The 25,341-nt window shown below is 39.4% G+C and overlaps 1 protein-coding gene across 5 annotated transcripts in view; it reads right to left on the bottom strand.

The window, feature by feature from the left end:
• TJP1 (tight junction protein 1) overlaps nucleotides 1-25,341 on the bottom strand; it is a 158,271-nt gene extending 132,930 nt beyond the window's left edge. For all 5 annotated transcript variants that reach the window (XM_063413055.1, XM_063413052.1, XM_063413051.1 and 2 more), the window contains exons 1-2: nucleotides 25,160-25,341; nucleotides 16,130-16,262 (exon numbers count right to left, since the gene is read on the bottom strand). In XM_063413055.1, coding sequence (XP_063269125.1) covers nucleotides 16,130-16,262; nucleotides 25,160-25,326 — 300 coding nt within the window. In that variant the 5' untranslated portion in view covers nucleotides 25,327-25,341. The remainder of the gene's footprint in view (nucleotides 1-16,129; nucleotides 16,263-25,159) is intronic.

A 25,341-nucleotide genomic window follows, 5' to 3' on the forward strand; every position in this document is an offset into this window, starting at 1 on the left:
TATTTGTGAGGCACATCTTGTTTAATGTCTTACACAGGCATATATGTCTGCAAAGTTCCAGGTGTTATCAGGTAACAGACTGTTTGTCTCATCAATTCTAGCTGCTTTTCCTGCTTAAAATTCATTTCTTCCTTACGTTCAAACTAAGATGGCAACATCCTCTGCATCACTTCTACATTTAGCCTACACACAGTTGTGAAAAGATGGTGCTGTCAAAGCTGTGCTGTGAGGGAATTATCACAAGCTCTGAAGTTTCTCTTGTCACTAAACAAGAGAAGTATAACAAGATCAGTATGGAAACATGGAATGGTTAAAAGAATGGAAGGAGAAGAAAGGCTGGTGTATAAACCACTACGCACCACTTCTGTATTGTCACAGGGTGTGTCTGAACTGCTGCAAAAGCAACTGTGCATGTGATGTGCTCTGTAACCTGCCTGACATGAGCCCTTACAGACTGTGGCACTGGCGGTTCCCAGAAGGACAGAGGGACACTAAGCTTGGGGTGCCTCTCCAAAAGCAGTTACACGATCTTCCTTCATGACTGCTGAAGAAAAAAATACTCAAATCTCCAAAAAGGTCAAAAGCAAAGTCAGGAGGGCTGGATTACAATATAATATTATTTACTTATTTTCTAAGTTCATTAGTTTGATTAATTATATAGACCAAAAATCACAGCTAAGCCTAGTGCAAGTGAGCAAGTCAGAGAACTGTCCCTATGGGACATGAAGTAACTGTTTAGTCAAAATGAATCCAACATATTTACAGAGTAAAACAAAAAACAAACAAACAAGAAATGTATATTGTGTTTAAAGTCTTTACCTTTGTATTAAGAGACTGGTCCATGACAAATCACCTGCACTAGAAAATACTGCAGCTCTCTTACTTGTGGTACTGTTCTGCCAATATTCAAACAGCTTTAGTGAAATGTCAGTGCCAATTTTTTGTATAAAACATACACAGCTTTGAGTAGCAGTTTACCTGAGGTTTATACTACTTCATCTGTAACATCCTTTCAACACTACTCTTCAAATTGTGAGCCGAGCTCTGAGAGGTTAAAAAATGGCTGAAGTGATTTTTTATTTGACATAATTTGATTTCATAAAGAATCTTTGACATAAGACAGTATTACTGCATAGTATTTAATACCACCTTTAAAGACTAATATAGCTTATTCAAATGCATTTTATGTAGTTTAATCAAAGGATGGAAAGCAGGCTTAGATGGTGCTCCCTCCTTTGAGTGTCAGAATAATTTCTTGAAAGTCTATGTCAAACATTTCATTTCTACTATTTACTCCAATTTAATAAGAACACAGTTTATTGGGGTTCAGTACTTCGACACTGCCAAGCTTTGCAGCGGATTCACCCTCAAACACTTAAAATCTTGACCATCCTTGTTTTTTCTGCTGACTCCTCCTAGCAGCCAGATCAGACAAGTCCTCCTCGCTGAACACAGGGCAGAGCTCCTCCACTTGTGCCAGCTCTGTGTTATGTAAGGGCGCCGAGCAGCGCAGAGGGTGCGTGCGAGGCTCGCAACAGGCTCCTGCCAGCGCCGGGGCTGCGGCTGCGGGGCCGGCAGCGCCACCGCGCCCCGGGGGACGCCCATGTGGGACACGGCTCTGCGGAGAGCTGTCCCCGAGGACGGGACAAGGGCAGGGAACTGAGCCCGGACCACATGCGGGCTGGCTCCAGCTGTGCAGGAGAAGGTACAGTCTGCTTTGGTCAAACGGCTGCTGACAGCGTGCCCTGCTTCCCACTGCTTCTGCCCCTGCTCCTCAAAGCTGCATACCCTGCTTTTGGCTTATTCTCCTCCACCTCCTTGTCTGCCCAGGTTTAGACTCCAAATTCCCTTCCCTTTTCTATAGGAGGCACAGTCTCTGCCAACTTCTTACTTCTGGCCCTGCTCCCAGGCTTTCTGCCCCTTATTAAAGGATAGAAAACCTCCAAAGGAGATCACACTTTCTTTACATAATCTATTTAATAATACTTTTCAAGTAATTCAAAGCTAACTCTCACTCCTGAAAAGATCTCAAAGGACTCCAACAATTTAAAAGAGTAAAATCTGTGTTGAATTATTGAATACAAAGGATGACAAAACCCACTATTGTGGGCTTCCACAAATATACCCAAAATACCACAAATGCTGCCAAGTTCAGTCAGTCAAAACTGTGAGTCATAAGTGACTTAAAAGGCGTAAGGGCTGAGCACTTGAGTTTCTTTCACATTTTTTTCAGGTCTGACACTTTCTTTGTCCTTTCTTATTTGAGCTTTTGGTATCTACGATAACCAAGTTCTAAAGCTGTTCCCACAGCTACAAGGGAAGGAAGATCAATGAAAACCTTCCCCGGGAAGAACAACTTAAAAAACTCACACCACACAACATCAAAAAGATTGACTAAAACTACAGTTAATGGCAACACTATATCACTGTGAAGCCCAACTATGCACCCTACTGGTGTTTTTCCAAAATGACCGTGAAAATGCATTATGTTAACCGAGAGGAAGATTTTGATACATTCCAACCCCTTTGATTCAAAGACCCTTCAATTAGGCATGCATCTCTGCATTCATTTTATCATTTTTGATATTGTACAGTTAAAATTAGAAATCATCCAATTCATCTGCATCAAGAGAAATCTTGACTAGACCAGAGACTCTCAATTTTTTTTTAGTTCTTCAGGCTTCCAGTTGTAAGCAGAAAGGTAATTAATACCCACTTCTGATTTTTGCCTACAAGCTAATTTAAACATTTCTCTCAATGCCAGGTAAACTGTGGTGGAATTCCAACACACATACTGGTATTTTCCCCTATGCTCCTTAGCAACTCTTCAATCAGAAAGGTCCCAGAAACTTTTCTTGTAGAAGAACAATTTCCTACACCCACAGCTTCATAAGTATATCTAATAACAGCAGTTGCTAAGATGACAATTCTTATTAATTTTGAGCATCTCCACAGGTAATGTTAAGATGCAATTATCTTTAATAAGGTGTCATCCTAAAGCACTACCAAAATCAGGCTCATTCATTAGTCAGGGAGTTTAAAAACTAATAATTAATGGGACTCATTCTTCTCATCTTTTTCCTTATCAGCAAGGAACTGTCTGAAAAGAGTTCTCTGCACTCCAGAAAAGAGAAGCAGTTACTTTTATTTTCATATGTTCTGCTAAAATTTCTGCTTTGCCTGCACTATTGCAAATGAACACAGTGTTTTCTGACACTTAGGATTCTCACAATAGTTTGAAAACATATTGCTTTATCCTCTACTAGCACATTATGAACCATAAGCACAGTTATGAGAACTGATATTCTCTGATTTTTTTCCTTTCAAAGGGCAATTATTTTTAAAAGATCTACACCTCAGTTGCTGAGGTCGTGGTATGGGTTCACTCTCTGTAGAAGATCCATGGAAACATAGACTCCAACACTCAGTCTTCTTCCTCTCAAATGTAGTTTATTTCACTCAAGGTGTTTACTCAATGATATTTCTGCTAAGAACATTCGACCTTTAAACAAACACTCCAGACTATGTCCTTTGGGTGAAAACACACTGGTTGAGTTTTCCTTCCACGTGTTCCCCTCCAGCATGTTTGTTTTGTTCAATGCCATATTTATCCTGCTCATTGATTCTGGTCTGCCAACAATACCTCCTTTCAACAAACTCCCTTCTAATATTCTTATACAAGGTCTTCCCCATTGCTGGGATGCTGAACATCCACTTCACTTTTAATTAGAGCAGCCACAGAAAAGGCAAAGACTGTTTTAACACCAGAGGAACTATAGATCTTGACAAAAAGTGATTTCAGGGCAAATTCTCCCCAATTTCCTGAATATTTAGTGTACCAAAGTGAAAAGGTAGAAGAGGAAAGCATTTTAAGATTTCCAGACAGTGCCTTTAGGTAAATTTAGGGGCACTATCACTGCAGTGATAAGCCATCTTTACCTTTTTAATTCCACTTGATACATCTGTACCAGTGAGACTTTAACACATTTTAACATATGTGATACTTAGAGAACTGCGTTTTCTTCTGTGTTTGTAGCTCATCTGATACAGCAGGACTCTGATGCTAACAGGGTGCTCTAAGTACTACTGTAATACGAATAATAATCACCACAAAAGCTGAAGATGAAAACAGGAGAAGACAAACTGTGCCAACACCACTGTAAAAGCCACTGTAAGCCCTGAGCAAGAAAAACCATTAAGGGACAAAATATAACTGCAGATCTTCAGCTGGTCTTGCTAGAAGTCATGAAGAATGAGCTAATCAAGGACACCAAACCCACACAGTGTGGTACCCCACCAATTTATTAAAGATGCTTTTTGTAAGTATGGTCTGGAAAGAACACAATCCTACACAGAAAATCCTAGATTATCAGCAGAATCAGAAAGCTTGTGAGAAAGATTTATGCTGGAAGAGGTTGCTTATAATACTTTGCCTGACACTTTACACTTGCAATTGTTGCCCACAGAGGTACATTTCCACAAGACAGTATCAGCAGAAGATGCAGAACACTGCAAATTGTGCCTTATCACTTTTGTGAGCGCTCCACAGAGTGCAGGCACCATTCTAAATACCATCTTAAACAGAAAAGTTTGCAGTGGTAGAAGAAAAAATGAAGCTCCTGTCAGGAAATTTTAGGTGGCTGGGATCAAGTCCAAAAAATCCTCCTGACTCATCCATTATCTTCCTGGTTTTGCACTTGGTTCTTAAAAATTGTTTTCCATCCTAAATTGTATTTCTTCATGGGTCCCTCTTAAAGCCCTAAAATGCCCTCACAGAATGCACAGCAGCAGATCTGAATCCACGAAGCAGATACAGCAGAGATTAATAATGCAAATATGGGATTATAAAGTATTGGCTACATCACATTTCTGGGCATGTGTCTGAACTCATTCTAGCCAGTCTGTGAACACTCACAAGAATTGCTGTGAAGTGGAGAAATGAAGGCAGGCCAGTTCTGTGTGCTTGCATCCCTGGATTGTTACTGCCTACTGAGTACCAGATTCTGTAGTAATCAATCATTCAGGTATCCAGAGCTATTTTTGTTATATTGCCCAAAACTGTTGTAAGTGAAAGTAGAGGAAATACTGCATCCAGTTACTGGAAACAGCTTTTAGTTGAATGGTGCAATATGAAAACAGCTGATTTAGGCCATCCCTGCCTTACCTTGAAGGTAGAGAAAGGAAAGGCCATGTTGATCTCTGGTTATGCAAGCACTGGTAGATAACCAAGAAAGGCAAACTTGGTTAATTTGGCCAACCAAGTTTCACAGGAATCACATGCTTAAGAATGAAATAATATAGACTGCATATCCAATTATAAATTGTGACAAGCTTTCTAGCAGCTGCTGAGAGTCTTCATCTGGGAGCTCACATCCCTATCTCGTTACAGTAAATGAATCACGATTTCACAGAGCTGTGTTTAAGAGTCATGTATAAAAACACGCCTAACAAAGACCAGCTCAAGTGCTGCCTGAGCTCTTTGATGTGCAGCTTTGACTGGCAATCATATTATTCTACATTATCAGAGTCAAGTAAATAATTATAATATTATAACAATATTACAAGACATGCTGCCTTTTCCCCCTTAAGAGGGGGAAAAGAAGAATTGTAGTTGAATGTTGAACATTCTCCATGTCACGCTGTAGTATGTGACTTCAGTATTTTTCCTTTATCTGAAGAACTGCAGGTACTGTATACTCCTAACTTACTTTCCAAGCAGGTTGAGAAAGCACTTTCTGGTTTCTGAACATCTCAGCAGCTCCAAGAGCAGATCTCCTCCTTGCTGGTTTTTCCCATTCTTTGTCATTACCAGCCTTTAACCCCCCTTTCCCTGAGTTGTCCTCAAGGGCAATGAAAGGTAACACATTATACAGCTGCAGATGTCAGTAGATACCAGAAGTTAAATGTCAAATCTTCATGAAAATACAAACACTATTATTTGCCTCCTTTCAATTCATGCAGTGGTATTCACCACGGTGAGAATAGGATATGTACTTTTCAAATTCCCTAGCTCTAGAGGGGTGCTACATAAGTATAATGATAGTGCAGCCAAGACTGCTAAATTTATTACAGGAGCCTGTGATCCCAATAGTATATTGCTAATAACAGTGCCAAATATCCAAAGGCAGCTGCTCTGTAGAGGTTATCCAGTCCTGGATGCTCCCTCACAGAACACTGCAGAGCAATAAGCAAAGGCATATTATACCAGTGGGAGAAGCAAGCTGCTCTTCATAGATATAGACCAATAACAAACATCCAATATTTCTTTGAAAAATCAAGGAGAACTGTGCCAGAGGACAAAAAGGACATCTGTGCCAAAAGAAACCAGAATCTCTGCAAACTGAAAGTGTCTCTATTGCTGCAAGAACGATGAGCCAGCCCACGCTAACTGCCCTATTCCATTAACGCAGTCTAACCCTTTTTTTCAGTCTAAGCACAGCTTATAAACAATTTGTTTTCCATTCACAGCCCCAGACTTCCAAAATAAATTTCTTTGGACTAAAAAATCCCAACATTCCCCTAGAAGTTTGCTATGGCATTTTTGCAAATTCATGCAGTCTGAATTCCAAGGTGCTCACAATCAATCTTATTTTATTCTGCATTTAGGTTGAAGACTTGGGAGTTGGGTGCAATGTACTTCATTTTCAACTTTTAATGCATAAAATTATGTTTCCATTATTTTAACATTTTCAGTTAATATTTTTCCAGTGACTGCAGCAAAACCTTATGCTACAGCCCATATTTCAATTTTTTTTTTACTGCTGAGAGTATCCTGTCAGTTCTTCTACATTAGTACTGGCGCATCCTCTTAAAATAAACCATCTGCTAAAGGCAAATTCCTTTGTCTCCTGCCTGGGCACACTCCCCAGCAATTTGGACAGCAAAGATGGAAAAGGAGTTAGATGGAGAATTCTTTGAGATGGTGAAGCATATTCCAAAACAAGCTGTATTTTACTTGAGTGATAAATGACACGTTCCTGAACGCCCACTGGGACTTCCAGAGAGCAGAGGAAAAAAAGTTGGTAAAGGCAGACCTTGACAGGGTGACGATGACATTTTACAACTGTTGTTGAAGGACTGCCTGTGTAGGGTCAAGCCCTGCCCTTGGAGATGTTTGCTACTGGCAGAGATGGTACAATGTGACAGGCAGAGTTTAGTCAACAAGACTCTAAAAATTTATGTAGAGATCATGCTGACAAAGAGTGACCCTAACCAGTAATATTTTTATATTAAATGCAAAGTGCATGCTTGTGTGTACATATGACATGCATATTTATATGTTTATCTAATTTATATAGACAGAAATGCACATCAGCGTCTGGATAGTGGCAGATAAACTTGAGCATGGCTGACTTTAAAAAGAGGAATTCTGCAGCTGCTTAGGCACTCACACTGCCTTCTCATCTCTTTGTGTAACTAAAAAATACCTTCTTCCAAAATGTAAGGAAAGAAATATAACCCAGTGCTGTGAAATCCTACTTTGAAGGGTTCCAGTAGCTATCCTTACTGGAGTATCTGAGTAACAGCTATGGAATACTTTGATTAATATTTCTTCTATTGTAACTTGAAAAACTTTAAAAAAAAATAGTTCAAAAGACCTTCTAAGGAGGCCAAATGTACTTCAAGATCTGGCCCAGCCCACCCTCAGCATCTTCAGTATTTGGCCAAGTTCATCTTTGGGCTTATGGAAATAAAGCAATATTACTGCAACACTTGCAGACATTCTGCCTGCATCCCTTCCACAAATATCAGCACCTGTTCCTCTGAACACCCCTGAAGTCCCTCCACACCAAGCTGGCCTGTCTGGCTGAGTCCTGCTTGGTGACAATACCAGCGGATGGGCACTTTGAGAGAATCCCACTGAGGGAACGCCTCGAGGTTTAAAATCTCTCAAAACCCCAAAGGCCTTAACTATAACTGTGGCTATTGTCTTTGTGCATAAGTTAGGAAGATACTCTGATTTTTCATGTAGATCAGTTCCCCTATTCCAGGAAGAAAATATTTATCTGTTCATTTCTGTGCACAAATAAGTTTTAAGTGCATGTGGAATACAAATATTCCCATCCTTAAGCTTCTGTAGCATTGCCAGGCATGGATCAAGGAATCCTGTTTCTGAGACAGTAGCAGAAAGTGTCTGAAGGTCAGAGCAAACATTTCAATTTCTTTTGCTAGAGAAAGCAGCCAGAAAATTTTCTTTCCCCACCAAAGAATGCATGCTGACACTGCCTCTACCTGCATTATAGGATCATTATTATTTCCATGAAATTATTATATCTTTGCAGACATGCCAGTGGTGCCCACACACAGACAAATATTTAATAACAGAAAATTCCAAGCAGCTTTTGCAAACAAAACCAACATATTTTGCTTACTAATAAAAATCAAAATTTAAAAGCCATTAGAAATAATCACCCAAGCTCTAGTGTCCAAGGGGAAATAGTTCTGGTGAGGCCAAAAAATATAGCAAAAGCCAAAAAACCCAAACATCCAACAAACCTAAGCCTAAAAAACCTCCAGCAACCTAATAAAAATATTAAAACAGACATGCTATGAGCATATACATTCTAGTGATATATTTGAAAAGCCACTCATACTGACACTTCCGTTATTTGCTATTTTTAAGCACAAGGCTGAGAGCCTGCAATAGAAATTGTTGCAGTCTTTGCTTTCTTATATATAACAAGTCTGCCTCTTTTTGAGCAAAACAGTGGAGAAAGGTCAAACAAATAAAATCTATCAATAACAGGAAAATAGATTGAGCAATAGAATCTTAACTTCTACTCTAGAAATAAATCTGGGACGAATTTTTGGCATGAAAGATAAATGCACTTAGATTCAAAGCCAGTTTAGATTCACTACCATAAAATTTTTTTGGACAGAAACAGTTATTTACTACACAAGTATCTAATGCCTAAAAAAACATTAAGGTATCTAATCTACAATAAGAAACCTTGACTTTTCAGAAAAAAAAAATCCATTAGCATTGACCTAGAGAAGCTTACATTTATACGAGCGTTACTCTTTTCCCTGAGTCATCCCATCAATTTGCTTTAATACAGCTCTGATCATCATGTGGCTCCATACAGAGCTCAGTTCAGAAACTGAGACATTCAAGGCAGCTCAGGAGTATCTGAAAAGCAGGGACAGTGGGCATTCTGAATGACCTCTCTGCTTCCCTGCATCCCTGGGCTAGCAGAAGGACAAACAACTGGACCCTCGCTCTGCTTGGGGCTGCAGCTCACTGGCAGGTGGGCACCAACATTGAGACTAAATCCATGACAATAGCACCCTACACCACCACACAAAGAGGAGCTGAAATTATGTAACCCACAGACAAACTACACCATGGCCTACTTATCTCTTGACATTTTAGGAGATGATGGACCTGACAAGTCACAATCATCCGCCAAGTATAATGGTGCTGGAGTAATCAAGCAGGTATTACTGTAACAAATGCCAAGGAGTATTTCAGTACAGCTCCATCTGCCCGAATTCACAGTGCCATTCTGAGACGAAATAAAAATAACCTAAAAAATGTATTTCTAATTAAAATTAAATGTAAACACAGTCATCAGTTAACATCCTTGGTATTCTTAAACTGGAGCACTGAACTTGTTGAGAAACGTAAATCAATCAGTCTGAATCAATTCAGAAAAACAAATCAAGGTCAATCACAATTCAGAATGTAGCAAATTAAATTACTTGTTCATTTGTGGTTAACTTCCTTAGGTTAATCTTAAGGCTGCATAAGTTTCACCTAGTGTTATGCTTGAGACTTAATAATTTGCCTTGACATTTAGAATAGCTCTTACATAAAACTTTGGATTTGTTTTTACATAAAAAGCAAGATGACAAAATAAACAATGCTGAAAATATACTCCTCTTTCCCAGAAGAGTTGTAATCTTGGATCAAAAGCCTCCAGTTTTTTTTCCTCTTTCCATCAGTATTATATTCCCAAACTTGTTCCAATTAAATTCTTTTTCCTCTGCATTTAAAACTATTAACTATACATTAAAACCAGTAATCTCTATATTTCTGGAGTTTTTTCTATATACTTGACGACTAAAAATACACATCTAAGACGTATTTTCATTTCATTAACTGTAAAATGTGTTAACTGCTTAACTATTCCTTTTTTTTCATTATTCAAACTATCTTAGGTAAAATAAACTGGCCAAAACTGCATAATGTCAGTACTCTGTTCATACGCCATCAATAGATTAAATTATTATAATAAATGGGTTACAGTACAACAACAATATTGTGAAGCAAGTCTAAGCTTCCAGAGAGGATTTAAATCTCGGAAACAGCTGCATAACAACCACACTTCTCTGAACAGTAACAAATTAAGGGCATCTACAAGACTCCAGCTGTGCTAATGAGTTCTTCCTTCCACATCCACAGAGATGATCAAAATACCTGCAGGACTTTTTAAAGAACATGAGCACTCTTATGTCTCCATCCTAAGAAATTGAGTCTGATACATACCATTTGTGTTATTATTCATTTCTTATTTTACTAGTTTTACAGACACATATTCAAATTAAAATACTCAGGAAAATCAAGATAAATGGATGTATAAAACCTGAAGAATTTTATTTAAAAAATAAAAGAAAACAAAAATCAAATTACTGAATAATATCTACCACCTCAGAAGTCATCTGTAAGATGATTCAGAGGGAAGATGGCTTTGGACTAGTTGAAATTAAATTTAAAATCTGCAATAAATCCATCTTCAGTACCGACTAGACTGCCTTGCTCAGCAATATGCTCCACAAGTTAACCAGTATAGTGCGGTATTATGTTTTATCACTACAATTTTTTCACTGGGGGAATGGGGCTACTCACAGCAACAGTTACCCAACACACCGGTAAGGACATCTCCAAAAACAAACTGATCCTAAACCTGCTGTGTGCTATAAAAATCCACCAAGGAAATTGGGGAAGTGAAACGAGGATGTTACCACAAACATCCATTAAAGTTAATCACTAAAGCCTCTGAAGAGCCTTGAAACTTCATTAGAAATGACAAAGCAGGTGAAGCTGCTGGTCAGAGCAGCAGCAGCAGCAGCAGCAGCAGGATGACCCAGCCGGGCCGGGGAGCCGCTCCCCGAGCGCGCAGCACCTCCCTGCACACAGAACACAGAGCACGCGAGGTCAGTCACTCCAGCCCGCTAATGAGAGCGGGCAAACACACACACAAACACACACACACAAACACACTGCAGCTCCTCTGCCAGGAATCATACACGGTATCACCCCCGTTCAAAGGCACAACACTTGCTACAGTGCACTAAAAATTACTGTTCTAGGTGAACATGTGTGTTCCCCATCTAAAGAAGGCAACTGCACATTAGCTAATTCTCACGTTCTCCCTTATTAGCTCTTCCATTTTGTCATGCATTCCACAGTGCTTTATTCAGCCTGCTCTTTGTACTTAGCTGTCTTTCTTTTCTCCTCTTTTCAGTTATCTCCTACCCCACTGTGTGATTTTTGTGCTTTGCATGCTGGCACCACAGACCTCTAAAGAATTAATGCACAGCGGTTCCAGCCAACATCACTTCATTGGCAGCATATGGCAAGAAGAGAAAAAACAATGCACCTGAAAAAGGAATTACTAGAAAGGAATGGAAAAATGAGAAAAAGAAATCTGCGCTGCTATAACATTCTGCAGAATTATTCCTTGGATTTTTAACTCCAATGCAAATGGAAGTACACTGAGATTTCCTGCTTTGTTCCAGCTGCAGGTTCACTGAACCTGGCTGTGTGCATGTTTAGTGAGGGCAGGCTAGCACCAGCTGCTTCCAGCACTGGCCTTGCTCGTATTGGAAATAACTGCAGTGCTCTGATTTCCAAGACAAGCTCCTTTGTCCAAAGGGCTGATTTTAGCAGAAAAGGCTTAAATCCGTACTCCTTTAAAAATACGCTTTCCAAGGTGCTGATTTCAGTAATTTCTCAAGTCCAATCAAAGAGTTACAAAACTAAAAATGAAAAAACGTATCTTAGACATAAAATCCATTATATGAGCTCCTTATAAAAGCTTTCAAAGTCTCCCTTTTGGTCATTCCCAGGAAACATCAGCACTGACTAAAAGGAAAAGAAGGGAACGGTTTCTCTGCATCTACACATTGTAGGGGTGGTCAGTGTTTGTAGTGCTCTGAGACCTGCACAAAATCTGTCACACAGGCAGCGACCACGAGGTGCATTCAGTCCCCTGGGAGCTGTCCCACAGCCTCCCGAGGCAGCTCCCACAGCAGCGAGGAGGAGACTCCCCGGGCTCGGGCAAGCAGGGCAGCCCCAAAGCGCACCTGCATCCCAACGTGACCTTCAGAAGCCCTAGCATCAGTGCAGCGCTTGAACAGCTTGAGAGCCATATGCAGCTAAGGAATCAAAGGTCAGGCACATCTTACCTATTATTAGAAATAGATTGTACGGTCCTTGAGAGTAAACACTTTGTGTTTGCACAATGCCTAGTACAACAAAAACCCTGTCAACACATTGGGCTCAGAAGTGCTACTGCTATCTGGGGTACCTTGTACAAAGCCAGGGCTTGTTTCAGAGTAATAAAGATTAAAAATATGGATGTAATGGAACATTAGTACAACAAGCTCAATCTACAAGGTAGTAGGTAATTCCACGTGTGCCTTCAAGAGCTGATAATGCTATTCTTCATTTTTCTCCCTTTTTCTGCAATGTAGACTAGGAGTTCTGCAATATTTCTGGGTTGAAAATAACCATTTGCCAATATTCAACATAAAATACAGGCGTATTTTTTTATACACACCACTGAAACTGAGTTTTTCAAGGGCTAATATGTGGCACAGCATAGCACAATGACACTCCTTAAAGAACTGAAGGGCAATAAAACAGATTTTACTCAGTTTGGGTGAACAGGTGCTAATCTGACTAAGTGGTACTGCTAATACATGAGGAGGATAAAGAAAAGAAAAAGGGTGCAAGAAGTTGAAAACGGATACACATTCTAAGGGAGTTGCTGTGCTATCACTCTGTGGCTTAACATAATTTCATCCCTTTATCTTCTCACTTGCTGCCTTAGCAAAATGGTAAAAGGAGGCAGCACTTAGAGACCCTACTATCATCCACTTAAGACAGCAGAGGAATCGGTAAGAAATAAAACTGAGATTTTGTCAGCAGTCCTGCAGACTCTCACCACTTGTATTCAGGAAGAACTTACCCCTTCTGGAAGGGTGTTGTGAGCTTAATACAGGTGAGCCAGGTATGGGATGTTGATACAGGTATGCAATGCACCAGCTGGGAATTGTGTGCTTTGACAGTCTCACACAAATCACAGAATGGCTTGGCTTGGAAGGGACCTTTAAGGTCACCCCGTTCCCACCCCTCACAATGGGCAGGGATGCCATCCACCAGATCAGGCTGCCCAGGACCCCATCCAGGCTGGCCTTGAGCTCTTCCAGAGCAGGGACATCCAAACACCCTGGCAATTGGTCACTGCAGCAGCAGGCCACGGGATACTGAGGTTCCACAGGCAAGAACCTCTCTTGCACTCCTAGGTAACTCACCCATACGAAGAGCCACAGGTACAACCAAAAACCATCAATATCACGAACTTGGTATTTTACTAACTGCAGTAAACAGCAGACTCGGCAGCATCACCTTGTCCAGACAACCCTCTGAAGGCACCCATGGTAGTCCCTCCCTGGCCTCTGCTGAAATTTTACACATGCAAAAGGCTCTTCACTGGTTATTCCCCCCCTTGCAAAGAATAAACCTATTTTTTAATGAGCCTCCCAGTTTAACTCAGCTCCCACAACTTGTTCCCAGCTTCAGGTGAAGTCACAGTAAAGTAGCAAATATAGCATTTTCATGTATTGAATCTTTGTATGGGCACACTGCATTGAAATGCAGAACTTCCCCACTGGGAATACATTTAGCCACTTGGAGAAAAGAAAGTTAAGTTATATTTTATGTCTTTCTGGTATTAGGATTTGTCCTCAGTAAGAATTTGCTGAGTGAAACGTTTAAACAAAAGGTTTCCAAACAAGATTAGTTTAGGATATACATAGACATTACTTACTTTAAAGTGAAACCCAGCAACCTTCAGAATTATTGATGGATCTCATTCTCATTACATGATGAATGAAATCAACAGTTCACTGGATGCTGTCAGTATATAAGTTATCCACGTATTTAAATATGAAACATTTCAACTTTGCTGTGCAGAAAATGAATACACTACAGCATAAAGTAGTTGTAAAGAGAACATTTTAAAAAGCTCCTTTGTGATTTAATTTTTATTTTTAATTGTGTTCTGTATGCCAGTGCCTGAGTGTTTCTACTAGATTAAGACTCTTAACATGAAAAATGTTCAGTTCTGAGAGCACTCTTGAAAGACTTAGGCATACTAATTTACTCAATTACTTCTTTAGATCTATTTTTAATCACAATTTGAGAAAAATAAAACTGCAATTATACAATATCAAGAAATGTTTCAGTATAATTCTAAATTATGTAGCAGCAAGAAAATCCCTATTTTTAACTCTGATTTGTGAGCTTAGCTATTTAAATCTGTATCATCCTTTAGCACGAGACCTCAGAAAAAGTGAACTTCCTCTCCTGATCCTAATTATCAATACTTAGCTATTAATGTATGCATTTATACATGTATATACTCTACACACTTGTATGCTACAGATGCAGACTTGCCCATTATTATCTGTCTCAAATTTCTTTGCAAAGGTTCTGTGGCACGCAAGAAATTCTTTTTACCTTTGGCTATAATCTCTTTTTCTTTGAAGGCCCCAAGAGTAGAGATAGATTTAGATAAAACTCCTTAATAGGACCACACAGAGGCAGACCCATAGAGCAGAAGGAAATTCTGCTCCCTAGGGGCAGCTGTAACCTTCAGCAGAGCGGTGGCTCAGCAGCTCGGTGCTGTGACACCGTTAGCACAGACACACCCGAGGCAGAGGAAACGGGGCAGCACAGCCCGAGCACTGCTCCCCCAACCACCCCAGACAGGGCAGGGCTGGCCCCATCCAGAGTATCCGGGCACCACACAACACAGCACATCCCAAATCCTGCCCAGGAACTTCAGTACTTCCTCCAACAGCAAACAACAAGCTCTTTGTCCCAAAGACAGCGCTGCAAGACCTCGCAATTAGAAACAAAGCTGTCCTAAGGAAAAAAATACCAATTATGCTATTGGCATCATCTGTGAAAAACACGCCACAACGACAACACACTCACACCACTGTTATGCCTCAAAGATGTTTCCCCAAATCCCATCTGAACATTCCAGTGATATTGTTTCTAGCACCATGCAATGCCAGACAATATCTTCACATCACTATTGATTTCCACATTTTAAAGACAGCACATATTTTTTAGCTCTTTCATCCTCATATTTCAGAACCGATTTATAATTTAACATATTCTTTGACATTGTTTAAGTATTTAAAGAGTACATTGTTTAAGTCTATCAGAATATAATTTGTTTTGACCAAATTCCCCCCAGTTAGTTGGGAGGTTGTCATGGTTCTTTACCATGATCACACTGAATTTCTGAGACTGTAACACAAACATATCTACCCCCTAACCAAAGAGAAGAGAAAAGGAATATACCAGAACCGCCTAATTGTAGTAATCTCTCACCTTTGATACCAGCTTTCAAGTGCTATAAGCATACACATCTTGTAGAAAAATATATTTTCTTTTCTAGCACTTTATTATAGCTATATGCAACTGAAATAGTTTTTTGGGTTTTGTAAGAAGTAATGTTTGACTTTTTACACAATTTCCAAAATCTCAATATAAAAATAAAATTTGAAATGATATTTCGTTTTTCATGTTTACTCCATTTCCAGTCAATTTCTTAATCTTACACAGGCAACAATGTTAAAATTTGGCACAGAAATTCCTATCTCTTGGTAGCTGAAGAACAAGAACGTAGTAATACCTCACTAATTATGTAAGTGACATCACTGCTCTGGCAGTAATATCTGGCAGCATAGCAAGGCAATTAAAACATGAAGTACAATACCTTTGCTAATCGGATACACAGGTAAACCCAACGCAAGAAGCAAACTGCTTTATTAGTAAGATTCTCTTAACTTCATATAGGATAAATGTAAAAGATGTAGTACTTACAGTGAATTCACAGAAATCAATGCTATCAAGACTTTTGCTTCTGTGTATTCTCCCTTTTATTCTTCTTAAAGAGGGCTTTCCCTGACTTACACTACAGGTAGCACCATTGGGATTTTCGGAAGATGGAGTTACCCTGCCAAGCAAAAAGAGCCAGAAATCAGACAGAGAATACATTCTTTTATTTGCTTAAAGTAAAAAATTTACAGAGGAAAACACACATATACCATGCTATATATATAAGAAATGTCATTCCAAGTTTTCAGTCACTAAGTGCCAAAATAAGACCACAAAAATGTAGAAGTCTAGCTCCCATCAAGACCACGCTGCTTGTAGTTTTGTCAAAAACATTCTGAAGTTATCTTTTTTGTACAAGAGAGAGTAGAATCGGAAAAAAGATACATCACAGAAAAATATATTTAACTTCTGAAGATTTAAAAGGACTATTTTTCTTTATTTTTTCAATGGAAGCCCAAGTCCTGTGACACACAGTGATGGCTGTCAGTTAAATCACCAGGAGGCCTGGCAGTATCTGGCTTTTGACTTTTCCAGTCTGAGTGCTGATAGTGCTTCAGCTATTCTAGCAATGAGTAACAACCAACAATAATGACATTAATAGCATCTGTTAAAGTTATAGGGGTAATATATTAAACAACGATACTTAATAAGGCCTTTCATCATATTATAATCTACATATAGTCCTAAGGGGAGTCCATAACTAAAATATTTGGAGGAAGCAATCCATATTTCAATGAGCTTGTTGGAAATCATTAATGAGCAGAATTAAGTGGGGTTAACAATTAACTAAGTGTATTAGGATTTGAGAGGTGAGTATTTTAAATACAAAATAATCCCTAGTCAGACTGGCACTTTAGGAAAACTGTATTCCAGCAAATACACTCGCCAAGAATTACCTAAAAACCTGATGTCTTCATGTCCAGATTTACATTTATTTTATATTATTTCTCAACTGCAGCCATAGAAGATTTCAAAAACTAGCCTAAAGAATAAATAATATGTATTTGTTTGCATTGCCCTTGTCTATAGACAGCAGTTCCATATTTCTCTCAAAATCATTAAGATTCCTCTTACAAAAAATACCTTAGGACGTTTTTAATGTTATTTTAGTTTGAATTTACAGCTTTAGTATGCACATAAATGTTTGTGCAAAAAGGAAAAAAAGGTAGAGATGTCTTAAACATATGCATCACCAAAACAAGACATTGCATAGTGGACCACATCAACTCCTGAAACACACAATTCCAAATACAGAATACAATAACCACATGCTGAATACTCTTTGTTGATTAGTGAGACTTTCAGGTCTACACAACGTCATGGTCAGGATAACATGCCCATGGGACAGCTGGGGAGAAGAAGTTACAGTATCCAAACTTGAACATGAAGGCAAATCCTTTCAAATCTCTTATTCAATTTATAAAGACAAAGCCCTCCATTTTTCTTGTTGAATTACTGCAACTACCAAATCACTACTTTGCTTTCAAATGCCTGATTTCTGGGGGTTTTTACACAAGCACACTGACACACACACAAACAGCTTGCTCTGAGTTCTCTTGATAACATAGTAATTTGGTTTAGATGGTTTTCCCCCTTGGGTTATTTTATTGTCAATTTTAAGCTGCAAATTTCTACCTGAAAACATAGCTGTAACATCCATACGTCCTAATTACAATACGAAACCTCCTGCTGAGATTGCACTGGATTTTTTTTGTCTAATCATATATGGACTGAATTCTGAGAATCACGTCTGCCTACTACAGTAATGTATTGGTTCACACAACAGAAACCTCAGAACACCACGGATTCCCTGCTAAAATGTCTTCAAGAACCACCAGTTCCAGAGAAAGACAACTGCTCAGTCTCTGTGTTGTTGCACAGACAGCGACATTTACGATGACAGCACATTGTTATTGTGTGTATGTCTCTTCTGTAACAGAGCACTCCAAACATCTCTGCCCAGGTACCTGACTGAGCTCACTCTGCGTCCATGGCAAACGCTGATGTTGGAGCCCTCAGAGAGATCCATTGTTCCCCTGCTGTCAGAGCCTCTGATTATTCTCTCTACAGGGAATATTTGAGAGCTGCCTACTCCATTACTTATAATTTGGCTTAATTAATCTTCAAATGCACCCCTGATGAATTAAATGCTTGGCATGTTCGACTTCCTCCTTATAGTTAATAGAGAAGTTTAACAGCTGTAAGCTACACTGGGCTTTTTCCTTATTTTGAATAACATTTCAAGCCATTTATTTTAGAGCCTTACCCACAAATGTGCATTTCTTTAGGCTTCAAGTCTTTTAATGTTTTCTAATACTGAAAAGACTTTATTAAAAAAAAAAACAAACTACTTACATGGAAAAAGCACAAACACAATTAACAGGCTAATCAAAGTTAGTTTTAACAAAGAACTACACTAGTGGTATGTTTTAAAGGCCCTTCTGTTTAGGAGCCTCACTCTCTACAGCCACTTGGAAAAACAAACTTGCTGCCACTGGAATCCAGCTATCATTTCATTGTGCTGGAGAATAAATTGTGGCTGTTACTTGTTAGCTTCTAAGATACAGAAAAGTCTTTTTAAAGTTACATTTAACTTTCAAAATATAATTATATGAAAAAGAATATCACAAGTTATCTATTCCCTCCAATCCTTTATAAAATCATTAATCTCTAGATCTCTTTACAAGCAAATAAAGTATTATTTAACCAAGCAAAGAAAAATCCAGTCAATATCATTGATATTGGGAATTGGGAAGCTTTGCACTGTATGTACACCAAAGGAAGGATCTGAGGTGAGATATCCACACTGGCAGCACCACGGGGGTTTTCACTCTGCGGTTGATGAGGAAACTTTGGGACAAGTGCAAACCTATCAGCTTCTCCCCTGCCTCCACTCCTCCCACAGTTTCAGCAAAGGGAAGCAATAACAGACCTGAGGCAGACTTGGATCAATTTTACCCAGGCTTTGCAGAGTGCCGGATGCAGCAATGAGACTCTCAGGAATCCATTTCCAGCAGCACTCGTGTAGCACTGCAACAGGAACTCCTTCAAATACTAGATATTTCCACAGTGAATACTCCTCAAAAAGTTCAGAATATAAAGTTGCAAAATAAACCCACGTGAGTGCAAACTCATGAGAAAAGGTCCAAAGTGTTTTGAGATTGACTCGAAACTTAATTATTAAAAATCTGAAAACCATCTTTTTAAAATCCTTCTCCCTTTTGAATCATGCTTTTTGTTTCCAAAGTGTTCACTGTAATCAGAGAAACATATTTATTCTTTTTAAGTGACTACTGAAATTATAATGCAATGCTCCATGGTTCTGGCATCTGAACCTTAAATTTTAATAAAAAATGCTTATTAATAAAATTTACTGCATCTGATTGCCTTTCAACTTTTATTTGAATTTCTGAATACATATTAATAGCAAATTAATAATTGAACTGCTAAGTCACTGTATTACCTGCATCAGGAGTCTAGAGGAATTATCACAGGCTAAAGGAGAAAAATATGTAAGAGCCCTTTTAAAATATCTGCAGGCCAGCAAGTACTTTAAAGCAAGTACTCTTGAACAAAAGCCTAGAAATTATAAGTTCAAGGAAGTCTAGGGCTTATAAAATAAGGATTTTTGAAAGTAGTGAACAATTCCTGATGCCTTGCTTCAAATTTGCCGTTTCTATTCAAATAATGTGTTTAATATTCCAGAAACATAACACCTTTTTAATGGAGCTCATCACAGGAATCCTAAATTAAGGCACCCAATTCATTAACTTTTGAAAATTTTAGTCAAGTAAAATTGAACCATTTTGTATACCTCACCTGGAATGTGAGGCCCTTACTTATTATCCACAATTCTTACAAGGGTTTCATTGACCTTGACTGCTTCCTGATCATATATCACATTACATAACCATGACTCTAAATTATTTCTCTAGTTTGTAAAACAAGCAAAAACCTTAAACTTTCACTATCTGTATTCCACTGACAAGCACAGTAGCCTAACAGTCTGCATCAGTGACTTCAAGGTGAAGTGTCACATCAAAGGCTAATGACTTAATACATATTATAAAATAATCAGATGGTATGAGTATAATATGAGTTTATGAATAAAAGCCATATTTGCATTCTACTCACACATAATTACTATTTATAACAAATTTCAATATTACTTATCTTTTTGTAGTTAAATTATGTCTGAAATTGCTAATGTCATCCTAATTTCTAGACAGATCAGTTACATAGAAAATCCTTCAAGAACTTCATAAACTCTTCTTGTTCAGTGATTTGAGTGCTGAACGATTTTACAGAAGTCACCATCAGGATGTTTAAAAAACATGTCTTGAAACAACACATTTTCTGTATTTGTTTTCTAAGTGTAGTATTAATGCTAGAGTTAATGCAGAGTAGACAAGGTTTTGACAACTATGCAGCCTCAGCAAGAGGTAACATGATTTTTATTATATGTCACCTAATAGTGACATAATTATTACACTTATTATACTGCAAGTAGCCTGCCTATCCTAGAAAGCAAGCATTTAAGTTCTTGTAGCACCATGGAAGGCAAACTTCTCAGAAACTTCTGCCTCTGATAGCTACACAGATCTCAGCTGAGAAATGTACAAAAATTCCCATAATTATTACACCTCCCACTGGAAGCCAGGCTTCCTCAGCACCACTGAAAGTGAGGACACAGGCTGGGCTCAGCTCAGTGGGATCACTGGCCTCTGGCTCAAACACAAGGCTGGAGAAGATGAAATTTACTCCCACTGATCAGACTGGAAATCCTAACAATTATAGTTACTCAATATTAATATTTCTTTGAGAAAATAAAAGGCAAGTTTGAAACAATGCTAGAGATACCGCTATGCTGCTGCTATGCTGAATTCTTGTGCACCTCTGCAAGTATGTTGATTCTAAGGATGGTATCCTGCCTCCCTCAGGAAAAAATAGTACTAATTCATTTGCAACATAAATAATGGGCTAAACTGAAATTTTTATCCTGATTTCAAGCAATGTTAACTGGAACCAGTAATCAAAAATGGAAAATATCCACTCTGAGGATCTGTACTTTTCCGTAGAGTTCTGTAGAAACACCAAGAAGATCAATCTTTGATGCTTTCTTTCTCCTACATTAAGATGACATTTTCCATTATTTAATTATACTAAATATGATACTACTTGGAACATAAACAAACAATGGCACTTTTCTCCCTAGGGATGATCCTGATGATAAAACAGACATTCTTCATTATAAGCCTGGGCTTCTATAGCCAAGACCCAGCTTAAATACAAAGACTCTGAGGCAACAAAGCATTCAGATCAGTGCTTAATTCCAGACATGCTGGTTACTCCTCACTGATTTCAAATAAGTTTACTCCTATGCTTGAAAATGAATGTGCCTGTGCAGTATCTTACAAGGAGCAGCTATCATTTAACATCCAGGCTTCTCTATCACACATTCTTTTAACAGCAGCATCAAACAGGGGAACTGGATCTTGTCAAAATTCAAATTCTGCACTGCATCTGCATTCTTTTCTGTAACCTAGATTGCCTCAGACAACTACCAATCATTCTTAAAAGAATGTAAATATGGAATAGTCTCAGCCATTTCCATAATCTCCCCAATGAAAGCTTATCACTAACTGAGCTTTTTGCCTTTTTTCATGATGCTGCACTCCCCTGCACCAAGGGGAGCAGCGGGGGTGTTTGCCAAAGCTCAGGAACTCTTTCAGAGTAAACGCAAATACTGTAAGAAACAGAAGGAAATATTAGTGAGAAGAATTATTAGAATGGATAGGACATCCTGTTGGGGGTTTTGTTGTTGTTTTTTCTTTTTCATTTGTTTATTTATTTACCCACTACCTTCTCCTTGCAGCAGAGAAACATAATACTAAGTTTGACAAGAAATTACGGTCTACCTGTGTAGCTCCCCTTAATAATGTGATTTAGCATTTCCTTATTGTAAAAGGACTCAGGTTGCACATATTGGGATTTCAGTAAATATTTATAAAAATTCACTGTTTTTTAAACTACTCCCAGTTGAGCTGTCAGTTTTTTCTTGACCACCTTTGCAGATGTTAGTCCCTGCTGCACTCTACCTGTACTAGCAGAGTTATGATGGTGGGTTTTGGATCCAAATACTGTCCCTCCAGCAAGAGGATTAAAAACATCCTACTCATCTCGTTTAGTCTCCTACATATTAGATTACAACACTGCACACACACAGAAAAGGGTCTGAATCAGCAGTTCAGGACTCCAGCAGCTTCCTCCAGCACTGAGTCCAAAACTACTGCCCCAAGTAAACCTCATCATAAAATTATAAACTCCACACAAAGCAGGTTTCTATCTCCTCCACCTCCCACTGCAAGCGTGTGGCATAGCTTCTTTCCCTCTGTTTAATTGCCTGGTTTATTCTTAGCCACTTAATAACTATTTATTCTTAACCCATCATGAGACAATGGTATTTCCATTTGTAGCTCTGCTCCCATGCATCACAGAATAGGACTTACATTTTGGTGGGGGGGGGAAAGCAGGAGAAAATTGGAGTGACAGATGCTCTCTAAAGAAATAAAACATTACTGTTACCTTTTTCATTTTCTTTCAGTAGGATTCAGGTGGATTATCTCCATCAACAAAAGGATGAGTGTTTTAACCCTTCTTTATTAAATTATGTCTTTGTTTCCACTTAGAATATGGAGTCACACATCAAAGAGCTTATGAATCTCATGGGTTAAACAGATTTTTTTTAAGTTTTTTTAAAAAGGCAAATAAAAATAGACTAAAAAGCATCCTCTGACTATAGATGGACTTGATTTATATGTTTTCTTTAGATATTTTTGAGATTTCCAGTGATACAGTACTGGAATATGATTTTGGTTTATATATTGTAAATATACACAAATATTGCATTGATTTGAGTAACAGCAACATATTTTCTCTCTAATGTTCAGATTTTCTTAGTGCATTATTTGATACAGACTGCACACAAATAAGAAAAAAATTAACACGACAAAATATCTTTAAGCACGTCTCTAAGTGCATCAGAAAATAGTATTTCATCCATAAGCATAAAATCTATCCATACAGATAATACCTAATGCTATTAAAGTTCTTAAAGAAAATGAGAATACATATCATGTCACCTATTAATAAGGATATCCCAGAAACGTACTTTCAAATGCTCAAGTAATTCACACACCTCCCTAAAAATAATTTTTTAAAAGTTTGCCTTATTTAACACTTTTAGTCAATTAAATCTTCACACAGCATTGCATTGCAGCAACATGATGTCAACGTAGAAATGTTATGAAATGCAATGCTTGTGGTATGTATTTTGCTGTACCTCAAAAAGCACAGAATCTCATCATGAAACAGGACAATATAGAGCTGATCTCACTCCAACTGAAGACAAAGTAGGAGCTGAATCAGGTCCTTTCAGATGTACTTTTAAAGCACACAAATATATATACCTTTCCCTTAACATGCCAGCAAATAAAACACTTCCAAGAAGACATAAGAAAAATTAAATAGAACAATTGTCATCATTACATTTCCCACAATTAAACTTCTCAAAAGACGTAACACACAACTGCAACCACTGCTGCACACAGACAGGAGTGGCATTTGGGGGGAATAAAATAGGTATTGTACACTTTATGTAACTTACATAATCGGAATCAAACCACCGAATACATTGCAAAAAGCTCTGATTAAATGTAATAAAACTTATCTGCATGACAACATATTTTTGTCTAAAACTTAATTTGATTTTTTTCATTTCAATCAGGCTGAACAGAGTCGTCAAACTCTGTTCTGTCTTATATGGAATTAATGACAGAAAGCTTACTAGTTCCACATTAGTTTCTTCAATTCATACAATTTCTTGACACTGTCTATACCAGCTTAAACTGCGGGGAAAAGCAAAGTATAAAATACCCACATTCTACAATTCATGTAAGGCCCATTTTTGTCACAAGTGCTGACATGAAAATATTTTTATTTGCAAACTATCTCTGTTTAAATAAAATTACCTATCATGCCTTCTGTGACACTTTGCTTCACTAGGACCAGGTAACCCCAGTGAAAGAAAACCGTACGACCACTTCCACCTAAATACCCCTACTGGTTTTTTACAGACGAGAAACTCTCAGTGTACAAATTTGTGATTGATCTCTTCCTCTCAGAAGACCTGACAAGTTCACATATTTCCTCCTCATGCCTTGTCCTGATGATGACACGCGTCCCACTGCCCCCACCGAGCTAACAGTGGGCTCCTGCCCGCCCACGAGTGCCTGGGTATTGCAGTGCCACACGCCTGGCGCTGCCCTACTCACCCACATTACACCGCTACACTTTAATACATTTTTCATAACGTGTTGTTGATTCATCCAGAAAAATCAGTTCAGCACACAATCACCAAGCACAAAAGGAGTGCGAATCCGTGAGGGGAAACGCAGGGTTTAAGGAAAAATGACCGTATTTGAACAGCACTATCTCTGGCGCTCTCTAATCTACGAGACCTGCGTCTCCCTGTTCGCATTTTCTCGGTACACCTGTCAGCAGCGGCAGGGGCAAGCAATTCGGAGGCGGCTCTGCACAGCCCGGGGCGGGAGCACACTGCGCTACACCGGCGGCAGCGCTCGGGCAGTCACGCAAGCGGTGCCCCCGCCGGAGCCGCTCCCGCGCCCTCAGCCGCGCTGCCATTGCCGCTGTGCCGGGGCCGGCAGCGCCGTCCCCGCGGGAGCGGAGCCTGCTCCAGCCGCGTCCTCCGCCGGGCCGGGCGCGGACAGCTCCGCCGGCACCACCAACGCCTCCCGGCGTTTCCATACGGCTGGCGGCGAATCCGCCGGGAAGTTTGTGCCCCGGCGATGCCCGCGGGAGCCGCAGGCCGGGTCTGGGCACGGCGCCCCTCACGTCTGCGGGGACCCCCCGCCGCCGCGCCCGCCCGTCCCGCCGCGGCCCGCGCTCGGCCCGGCCCGGCCCGCAGTGCCCGCGGCCCCGTTTGTGCCTACTCACCACAGCTTCCTCTTTAAGGGCATCAGACTGCCCCTGTTGGAGGCGGTCACCCCTATGGCCATCTGCAAGACAGTCAGGTATTTCTGATACTTCATTTTGCCGTCGCCCCCCCTGTCCCTGCCTCGTCCCCGCCGCCGCCACCGACAGAGTCTCTCCAGCCGCTGCATGCAATCATCAAATTT

This window comes from Prinia subflava, chromosome 15 (assembly GCF_021018805.1).
Source record: "Prinia subflava isolate CZ2003 ecotype Zambia chromosome 15, Cam_Psub_1.2, whole genome shotgun sequence".
Classification (NCBI taxonomy): domain Eukaryota; kingdom Metazoa; phylum Chordata; class Aves; order Passeriformes; family Cisticolidae; genus Prinia; species Prinia subflava.